The sequence below is a fragment of the Pezoporus occidentalis genome, unplaced genomic scaffold, assembly GCF_034315485.1.
Source record: "Pezoporus occidentalis ecotype Australia unplaced genomic scaffold, CSIRO_AGI_Poc_V1 ctg532, whole genome shotgun sequence".
In the NCBI taxonomy this organism is placed as follows: Eukaryota; Metazoa; Chordata; class Aves; order Psittaciformes; family Psittacidae; genus Pezoporus; species Pezoporus occidentalis.
The window spans coordinates 80,510-90,820 of NW_026915869.1; the positions used below are offsets into that span (position 1 = coordinate 80,510).

Here is a 10,311-nt window from a genome sequence, read left to right on the forward strand (position 1 = left end):
CGCCGCCGCGCAGCCCGGTGGGGCGGAAGCGCATGCGCAGTAGCACTGCCGCCGCCATGTCGAGCCGAGGGAAGCGGGAGCGGCGGGGCCCGGGCTCCGGTTCCGGCTCCGGCTCCGGTTCCGGTTCCTCCCGGAGCCGCCGGGACGCGGACGCGGAGCGGGGCCGGAGCCGGCGGGATGCGGAGCGGGAGCGCGGCCGGCGGGAGGCGGCGGAACCGGGCCTCGACCTCCCCTCGGATCCCGCCCGGCCCAAGCGGGAAGCGGGGCCCGGTGCCAGCGGCCTAGCGCGGGGCAAGCGGGAGCGGGAGCCCGACGGAGACTCCGAGCCCGAGCCGGAGCCCACGGGTGCGGAGCGGGAGCGGGCCCGGGCCCGGGCCCCGCCGTCCCCCGGTGGCGCTGCCGTCCCGTTAAGCCCCTTCCCTTCGTTCCCCGCAGTGCGCTATGGCCGCTTCGACCCCGAGGACCAGCGCAGCCGGCACTGCCCCTACCTGGACACCATCAATAAGTGAGCGGGGGGGGTTTTGGGGTGCCCCCCCCCCCGGTGTGTGCCCCCCCCCATTGAGCTCGTTCCCCCCCCAGGAGCGTGCTGGACTTTGACTTCGAGAAGCTCTGCTCCATCTCCCTGTCCCACATCAACGTGTACGCGTGCCTCGTGTGCGGGAAGTACTTCCAGGGTGAGCGGGGCAGCGGGAGTGGGAAGCACGGGGAATGGGGGGGCACCGGGAACGGGAGAGGAGAGGCAATGGCGTGAGGATGGGGGGTGCTGGGGATGGGGGGGCATGGGGGGGGGGTGGGACACCGGGCAGGGGGCATGGGGATGGGAGGGTAGCAGGAGTGGGGGGGCACAGGGAATGGGGGGGACATGGGGAGACACCCATGGGGTGGGGGGTTCAGGGGGGCACCCATGGGCAGGGGTGCTTGGGGGGGGAACAAAGCGCACCCCCATGGGGTGGGGTGCTCGGGGGGGCACAGGGGACCCCTATGGGCTGGGGGGGCACAGGGGACACCCATGGGTAGGGGTGCTCAGGGGGGCATAAGGCACCCTCATGGACTGCAGTGTTCAGGGGGGAGCAAAGGGCACCCCCATGGGGTGGGGTGCTCGGGGGGGCACAGGGGACCCCTATGGGTGGGGGTGCTCTGGGGGGAGCAAAGGGGACCCCCATGGGGTGGGGGGTCACAGGGGACCCCTATAGGCTGGGGTGCTCAGGGGGGGCACAGGGGACCCCCATGGGCTGGAGTGCTCAGGGGGATACAGGGGACCCCTTATAGGGTAGGGGGGCACAGGGGACCCCTATGGGCTGGGGTGCTCAGGGGGGCACAGGGGACCCCCGTGGGCTGGGGTGCTCAGGGGGATACAGAGGACCCCTCATAGGGTAGGGGGGCACAGGGAACCCCTATGGGCTGGGGTATTCATGGGGGACCAAAGGGGACCCCTATGGGCTGAAGTGCTCAGGGGGGGCACAAGGGACCCCTATAGGCTGGGTTACTTGGGTGGGGGCACAGGGGACCCCCATGGGCTGGGGTGCTCGGGGGGGCACAGGGGACCCCCATGGGCTGGGTTACTTGGGTGGGGGCACAGGGGACCCTCATGGGCTGGGGTGCTCGGGGGGGGAGAGGGGACCCCCATGGGTGGAAGTGCTCTGGGGGGGCACAGGGGACCCCTATGGGCTGGGTTACTTGGGTGGGGGCACAGGGGACTCCCATGGGCTGGGGGGGCACAGGGGACCCTCATGGGCTGGGTTACTTGGGTGGGGGCACAGGGGACCCCCATGGGCTGTGCTGCTGCCCACATGAGACATGGGGAACCCCCACGCCCCAAGGAGCTGCCCAGGCCACACGTGGGGCACTGCAGGGACCCTCAGGGTGGGCAGATACCGGTGTTGTGTCCCCGTGCCCCCCTCCTCCATGTCCCGATGCCGGTGTCCCCGCAGGCCGGGGGCTGCGCTCTCACGCCTACATCCACAGCGTGCAGCTGAGCCACCACGTGTTCCTCAACCTCCACACGCTCAAGTTCTACTGCCTGCCCGACAACTACGAGATCCTGGACTCCTCGCTGGAGGACATCACGGTGCCAGGGCCCGGGGGGGGCACAGCGGGGCTCAGCGCCGTATCCCCTCCGGTCCTGACGCCCGCTTCCCCCCGCAGTACGTGCTCAAGCCCACCTTCACCGCCCAGCACATCGCCAGCCTGGACAAGCAGGCCAAGCTCTCCCGCGCCTACGACGGCACCACGTACCTGCCGGGCATCGTGGGGCTCAACAACATCAAGGCCAATGACTACGCCAACGCTGTCCTGCAGGTGAGACACACACACACACCCCCCAAAACTGCCCCCAGGACCTGCTGTGGGGCTGGTCGATCCATCCCAGCTCCTCTGTGGGGCTGGTCGATCCATCCCGGCTCCTCTGTGGGGCTGGTCGATCCATCCCGGCTCCTCTGTGGGGCTGGTCGATCCATCCTGGCTCCTCTGTGGGGCTGGTGGCTCCATCCCGGCTCCTCTGTGGGGCTGGTGGCTCCATCCCGGCTCCTCTGTGGGGCTGGTGGCTCCATCCCGGCTCCTCTGTGGGGCTGGTGGCTCCATCCCGGCTCCTCTGTGGGGCTGGTCGATCCATCCCGGCTCTTCTGTGGGGCTGGTCGATCCATCCCGCTCCTCTGTGGGGCTGGTGGCTCCATCCCGGCTCCTCTGTGGGGCTGGTCGATCCATCCTGGATCCTCTGTGGGGCTGGTCGATCCATCCTGGATCCTCTGTGGGGCTGGTCGATCCATCCCAGCTCCTCTGTGGGGCTGGTCGATCCATCCCGGCTCCTCTGTGGGGCTGGGCGATCCATCCCAGCTCCTCTGTGGGGCTGGGCGATCCATCCCGGCTCCTCTGTGGGGCTGGTCGATCCATCCTGGATCCTCTGTGGGGTTGGTGGCTCCATCCTGATCCCTCTCTGGGGTTGCTGCCTCCATCCCCGTTCCTCTCTGGGGTTGCTGGCTCCATCCCGGCTCCTCTCTGGGGTTGGTGGCTCCATCCCGGCTCCTCTCTGGGGTTGCTGGCTCCATCCCGGCTCCTCTCTGGGGTTGCTGGCTCCATCCCGGCTCCTCTCTGGGGTTGGTGGCTCCATCCCGGCTCCTCTCTGGGGTTGCTGGCTCCATCCCCGTTCCTCTCTGGGGTTGGTGCCTCCATCCCTGTTCCTCTCTGGGGTTGCTGGCTCCATCCCCGTTCCTCTCTGGGGTTGGTGCCTCCATCCCTGTTCCTCTCTGGGGTTGCTGGCTCCATCCCGGCTCCTCTCTGGGGTTGCTGGCTCCATCCCGGCTCCTCTCTGGGGTTGCTGGCTCCATCCCCATTTCTCTCTGGGGTTGCTGGCTCCATCCTGGCTCCTCTCTGGGGTTGCTGGCTCCATCCCGGCTCCTCTCTGGGGTTGGTGCCTCCATCCCTGTTCCTCTCTGGGGTTGGTGGCTCCATCCCAGCTCCTCTCTGGGGTTGCTGCCTCCATCCCCGTTCCTCTCTGGGGTTGCTGGCTCCATCCCGGCTCCTCTCTGGGGTTGGTGGCTCCATCCCGGCTCCTCTCTGGGGTTGCTGGCTCCATCCCGGCTCCTCTCTGGGGTTGGTGGCTCCATCCCGGCTCCTCTCTGGGGTTGCTGGCTCCATCCCCATTTCTCTCTGGGGTTGCTGGCTCCATCCTGGCTCCTCTCTGGGGTTGCTGGCTCCATCCCGGTTCCTCTCTGGGGTTGCTGGCTCCATCCCCGCTCCTCTCTGGGGTTGCTGGCTCCATCCCCGTTCCTCTCTGGGGTTGCTGGCTCCATCCCCATTTCTCTCTGGGGTTGCTGGCTCCATCCCGGCTCCTCTCTGGGGTTGCTGGCTCCATCCCCATTTCTCTCTGGGGTTGCTGGCTCCATCCCGGCTCCTCTCTGGGGTTGCTGGCTCCATCCCCGTTCCTCTCTGGGGTTGCTGGCTCCATCCCCGCTCCTCTCTGGGGTTGGTGGCTCCATCCTGGCTCCTCTATGGGGTTGGTGGCTCCATCCCCATTTCTCTCTGGGGTTGCTGGCTCCATCCCCATTCCTCTCTGGGGTTGCTGGCTCCATCCTGGCTCCTCTCTGGGGTTGCTGGCTCCATCCCCGTTCCTCTCTGGGGTTGCTGGCTCCATCCCCGTTCCTCTCTAGGGTTGCTGGCTCCATCCCGGCTCCTCTCTGGGGTTGCCGGCTCCATCCTGGCTCCTCTATGGGGTTGGTGGCTCCATCCCCATTTCTCTCTGGGGTTGCTGGCTCCATCCCCATTTCTCTCTGGGGTTGCTGGCTCCATCCCCATTTCTCTCTGGGGTTGGTGGCTCCATCCTGGCTCCTCTCTGGGGTTGCTGGCTCCATCCCCGTTCCTCTATGGGGTTGCTGGCTCCATCCTGGCTCCTCTCTGGGGTTGCTGGCTCCATCCCGGCTCCTCTCTGGGGTTGCTGGCTCCATCCCCGTTCCTCTCTGGGGTTGCTGGCTCCATCCCCGTTCCTCTCTGGGGTTGCTGGCTCCATCCCTCCTCTCCCCTAGGCGTTATCCAACGTGCCGCCGCTGCGGAACTACTTCCTGGAGGAGGAGAACTACCGGAGCATCCAGCGCCCGCCCGGGGACATCATGTTCCTGCTGGTGCAGCGCTTCGGGGAGCTCATGCGGAAGCTCTGGAACCCCCGGAACTTCAAGGCCCACGTCTCGCCCCACGAGATGCTGCAGGCCGTGGTGCTGTGCAGCAAGAAGAGCTTCCAGATCACCAAGCAGGGTGGGGACACCGCGGTGGGGTGGAGTTGGGGACCCTGGGATGGGGATGAGGATGGTGGGATGGGGGTATTGGGATGGGGGTATTGGGATGGGGGTATTGGGATGGGGGTATTGGGATGGGGTTGGGGGCGTTGGCTTGGAGATGTTGGCAACATTGGGATGGGGATGAGGATGCTGGGATGGGGGCGTCAGAATGGGGCTGGGGGCATTGAGTTGGGGATGTTGGGATGGGGATGAGGATGTTGGGATATGGGGGCATCAGAATGGGGCTGGGGGCATTGGGTTGGGGATGTTAGGATGGCGTTGGGGACATTGGGATGGGGTTGAGGATGCTGGGATGGGGGCATCAGAATGGGGTTGGGGGCATTGGGTTGGGGATGTTGGGATGGGGACATTGGGATGGGGTTGAGGATCCTAGGATGGGGATGTTGGGATGGGGTTGGGGTGTTGATTTGGGGGTGTTGGGGTGGAGTTGGGGACACGGGGATGGGGATGAGGATGGTTGGGATGAGGGTATTAGAATGGGGTTGCGGGCGTTGGGTTGGGGATGTTGGGATGGGGTTGGGGATGTTGGGATGGGGATGAGGATGTTGGGATGGGGGCATCAGAATGGGGTTGGGGGCATTGGGTTGGGGATGTTGGGATGGAGCTGGGGGCACTGGGATGGGGATGAGGATGTTGGGATGGGGGCATCAGAATGGGGCTGGGGGCGTTGGGTTGGAGATGTTGAAATGGGGTTGGGGACATTGGGATGGGGACATTGGGATGGGTTGAAGATCCTGGGATGGGGACCTTGGGATGGGGTTGGGGATCCTGGGATGGGGATGTTGGGATGGGGTTGGGGGTGTTGATTTTGGGGTGTTGGGATGGAGTTGGGGGTACTGGGATCGGGATGAGGATGTTGGGATGGGGGCATCAGAATGGAGCTGGGGGCGTTGGGTTGGGGATGTTGAAATGGGGTTGGGGATGTTGGGCTGGGTACTTTGGGATGGGTTGAAGATCCTGGGATGGGGACCTTGGGATGGTGTTGGGGACATTGGGATGGGGTTGAAGATCCTGGGATGGGGACCTTGGGATGGGGTTGGGGACCTTGGGATGGGGTTGGGGACCTTGGGATGGGGTTGGGGACCTTGGGATGGGGTTGAGGATCCTGGGATGGGGATGTCGGGATGGGGTTGGGGGTGTTGATTTGGGGATGTTGGGATGGGGGTGTTAGGGTGGTGTTGGGGACACTGGGATGGGGTTGAGGATGCTGGGATGGGGATGTTGGGATGGGATTGGAGGGTGTTGATTTGGGGATGGTGGGGTGGGGGCGGTGGGGTGGAGTTGGGGACCCTGGGATGGGGATGAGGATGTTGGGATGGGGGCATCAGAATGGGGCTGGGGGTGTTGGGTTGGGGATGTTGGGATGGGGACGTTGGGATGGGGATGAGGATGTTGGGATGGGGGCATCAGAATGGGGCTGGGGGCGTTGGGTTGGGGATGTTGGGATGGGGACGTTGGGATGGGGATGAGGATGTTGGGATGGGGCCATCAGAATGGGGTCAGGGGCGTTGGGCTGGGGCTGGGGACATGGGGCTGGGGTTGGAGGCACTGGGGTGGGGTTGGGGTGCTGGGCTGTGGACCCTGATCCCCCGGTGGCGCAGGGGATGGGGTGGATTTCCTGTCCTGGTTCCTGAACGCACTGCACTCGGCGCTGGGTGGCACCAAGAGGAAGAAGAAAAGTGAGTGGAGAGCAATGGGGTCCCTTGGGCCCCCTCAGGACCCCTGTGTCCCCTTCATGTCCCCACATCCCCCCGTGTCCCCGCAGCCATCGTCACCGACGTGTTCCAGGGCTCCATGCGCATCTTCACCAAGAAGCTGCCTCACCCGGACCTGGTGAGGCCATGGGGGGCTCAGGGGGGGGCTGACCCCGTAGTGGGTGCTGACCCCACACCGGGTGTTCTCCAAGGGTGGGTGCTGACCCCACGGCGGGTGCTGACCCCACGATGGGCGCTCTCCCGTGGTGGGTGCTGACCCCATGGTGGGTGCTCTCCAATGGTGGGTGCTGACCCCATGGTGGGTGCTCTCCAATGGTGGGTGCTGACCCCATGGTGGGTGCTCTCCAATGGTGGGTGCTGACCCCATGGTGGGTGCTCTCCAATGGCGGGTGCTGACCCCGTGGTGGGTGCTCTCCAATGGTGGGTGCTGACCCCATGGTGGGTGCTCTCCAATGGCGGGTGCTGACCCCGTGGTGGGTGCTCTCCAATGGTGGGTGCTGGCCCCACGGCGGGTGCTCTCCAATGGTGGGTGCCGACCCCACGGTGGGTGCTGACCCCATGGTGGGTGCTCTCCCATGGTGGGTACTGACCCCATGGTGGGTGCTCTCCCATGGTGGGTACTGACCCCATGGTGGGTGCTCTCCCATGGTGGGTGCTCTCCCATGGTGGGTGCTGACCCCATGGTGGGTGCTGACCCCATGGTGGGTGCTCTCCTGTGGTGGGTGCTGACCCCAGGGTGGGTGCTCTCCCATGCCAGGTGCTGACCCCACACTGGGTGCTGACCCCCTGGTGGGTGCTCTCCCATGGCGGGTGCTGACCCTGTGGTGGGTGCTCTCCTGTGCTGGGTGCTGACCCCACAGTGGGTGCTCTCCAATGGCGGGTGCTGACCCCACGGTGGGTGCTCTCCCATGGCAGGTGCTGACCCTGTGCTGGGTGCTCTCCCATGGTGGGTGCTCTCCCATGTTGGGTGCTCTCCCATGTTGGGTGCTCTCCCATGGTGGGTGCTGACCCCATGGCGGGTGCTGACCCCGTGGCGGGTGCTGACCCCGTGGCGGGTGCTGACCCCACGCCAGGTGCTGACCCTCTGGTGGGTGCTCTCCCACACTGGGTGCTGACCCCATGGTGGGTGCTCTCCCATTGTGGGTACTGACCCCGTGGTGGGTGCTGACCCCATTGTGGGTGCTCTCCCATGGTGGGTGCTGACCCCATGCCGGGTGCTGACCCTCTGGTGGGTGCTCTCCCACGCTGGCTGCTGACCCCATGGTGGGTGCTCTCCCATTGTGGGTACTGACCCCGTGGTGGGTGCTCTCCCATTGTGGGTGCTGACCCCATGGTGGGTACTGACCCCACGCTGGGTGCTGACCCCGCAGCCGGCCGAGGAGAAGGCGGCGCTGCTGCACAAAGCCGAGTACCAGGAGCTGATGGTGGAGTCCACGTTCATGTACCTGACCCTGGACCTGCCCACGGCGCCGCTCTACAAGGACGAGAAGGAGCAGCTCATCATCCCCCAGGTGCCCCTCTTCAGCATCCTGGCCAAGTTCAACGGCGCCACCGAGAAGGAGTACAAGACCTACAAGGAGAACTTCCTGAAGCGCTTCCAGCTCACGCGCCTGCCCCCCTACCTCATCTTCTGCATCAAGCGCTTCACCAAGAACAACTTCTTCGTGGAGAAGAACCCCACCATCGTCAACTTCCCCATCACGTGAGGCCGGGGGGCTTGGCAGCGGCCTAAAGGGGGGCTTGGGAGGGGCTAAAGTGGGGTTGGGAGAGTCTGAAGGGGGTTTGGGAGCATCTGAAGGGGGCTTGGGAGCATCTAAAGGGGGCTTGGGAGCATCTATAGGGGGTTTGGAGCGTCTAAAGGGGGTTTGGGAGCATCTATAGGGGGTTGGGAGAGTCTGAAGGGGGTTTGGGAGCATCTGAAGGGGTTTGGGAGCATCTGAAGGGTTTTGGGAGCATCTGAAGGGGGCTTGGGAACATCTGAAGGGGGCTTGGGAGGGGCTAAAGGGGGTTTGGGAGCATCTATAGGGGGTTTGGGGCGTCTAAAGGGGGTTTGGGAGCATCTAAAGGGGGCTTGGGAGCATCTAAAGGGGGCTTGGGAGCATCTAAAGGGGGTTTGGGAGGGGCTAAAGGGGGTTTGGGAGCATCTGAAGGGGGTTTGGGAGCATCTAAAAGGGTTTGGGAGCATCTAAAGGGGCTTGGGAGCATCTAAAGGGGCTTGGGAGCATCTAAAAGGGTTTGGGAGTGTCTGAAGGGGGTTTGGGAGCATCTAAAGGGGGCTTGGGAGTGGCTAAGTGGGGTTGGGAGCATCTCAAGGGGGGTGGGAGCAGCTAAAGGGGGCTTGGGAGCATCTAAAGTGTGCGGTGGGTGCTGTGTGGGTGCTCTGGGTGCGCTATGGGCACTGTGCGGGTGCTCTGGCTGCTGTGCGGGTGCTGTGTGTGTTGTGGGTGCGCTATGGGCGCTGTGCGGGCACTCTGGGCGCTGTGTGGGTGCTCTGGGTGCTGTGTGCGCACTGTGGGCTCTGGGCGCTGTGCGGGTGCTCTGGGCGCTGTGTGCGCTATGGGTGCTGTGTGCACACTGGGGGTGCTGTGCGGGTACTCTGGGTGCTGTGTGCGCACTACGGGTGCTGTGCGGGTGCTCTGGGCGCTGAGCGGGCGCTCTGGGCGCTGTGTGCGCTATGGGTGCTGTGTGCACACTGGGGGTGCTGTGCGGGTACTCTGGGTGCTGTGTGCGCACTACGGGTGCTGTGCGGGTGCTCTGGGCGCTGAGCGGGCGCTCTGGGCGCTGTGTGCGCTATGGGTGCTGTGTGCACACTGGGGGTGCTGTGCGGGTACTCTGGGTGCTGTGTGCACACTGTGGGCGCTGTGCGGGTGCTCTGGGTGCTGTGGGTGCTCTGGGTGCTGTGTGGGTGCCCTGGGCGCTGTGCGGGTGCTCTGGGCGCTGTGCGGGTGCTCTGGGTGCTGTGCGGGTGCTCTGGGTGCTGTGCGGGTGCTCTGGGTGCTGTGTGTGTTGTGGGTGCTGTGAGTGCTGCGGGTGCTCTGGGTGCTGTGTGTGTTGTGGGCGCTGTGGGTGCCCTGGGTGCCCTCTGGGCGCCGCGGGCACTGACGGGGCGCGGGGGCAGGAACGTGGACCTGCGCGAGTACCTGTCGGAGGAGGTGCAGTCTGCGCACCCCAACACCACCTACGACCTGGTCGCCAACATCGTGCACGACGGGAAGCCCACGGAGGGCTCCTACCGCATCCACGTCCTGCACCACGTCAGTGCCCACCGGGGCGGGGGGGGACACGGGACACTGCCCCCTAGCACCCACTGACCCCCCCTGTTTGTGCCCCCCAATGCAGGGCACCGGGAAGTGGTACGAGCTGCAGGACCTGCAGGTCACCGACATCCTGCCCCAGATGATCACGCTCTCGGAAGCCTACATCCAGGTGGGACCATTATGGGGTGGGGGGGTCCTGGGGGGCCGTGTCACCCCCTGACTGAGCCCTCGTCCCCACCTGATCCCCCTCTGCTCTGCTGCAGATCTGGAAGCGGCGCGAGGAGGATGAGACCAACCAACAGGGAGCCTGAGCCCCCTATGGACACCCAGAGGAAGACCACCTGGGGACACTCAGAACCCCGCCTTGGGGTCATCCAGAACCCCCCCTTTGGGATACCCAGAACCCCCCTGGGGACACCCAGAACCCCCCCTTGGGGTCATCCAGAACCCCCCCTTTGGGATACCCAGAACCCCCCTGGGGACAAACCAAAAACCCCCTTTGGGGTCATCCAGAACCCCCCCTTTGGGATACCCAGAACCCCCCTGGGGACA

The 10,311-nt window shown here is 65.4% G+C and overlaps 1 protein-coding gene across 1 annotated transcript; it reads left to right on the plus strand.

Annotated features, from left to right (window-relative positions):
* The first annotated feature begins 53 nt into the window (after positions 1 to 53).
* Positions 54 to 10,211, plus strand: USP39 (ubiquitin specific peptidase 39). The gene is made up of 13 exons (XM_062637679.1): positions 54 to 345; positions 436 to 505; positions 580 to 674; positions 1,932 to 2,068; positions 2,146 to 2,298; positions 4,518 to 4,743; positions 6,389 to 6,466; positions 6,553 to 6,620; positions 7,873 to 8,204; positions 9,621 to 9,756; positions 9,842 to 9,928; positions 10,023 to 10,109; positions 10,176 to 10,211. Exons 1-12 carry the CDS (start codon positions 57 to 59, stop codon positions 10,068 to 10,070), a joined length of 1,719 nt encoding a protein of 572 aa, XP_062493663.1. The 5' UTR covers positions 54 to 56; the 3' UTR covers positions 10,071 to 10,109; positions 10,176 to 10,211.
* The last annotated feature ends 100 nt before the right edge of the window (positions 10,212 to 10,311 follow it).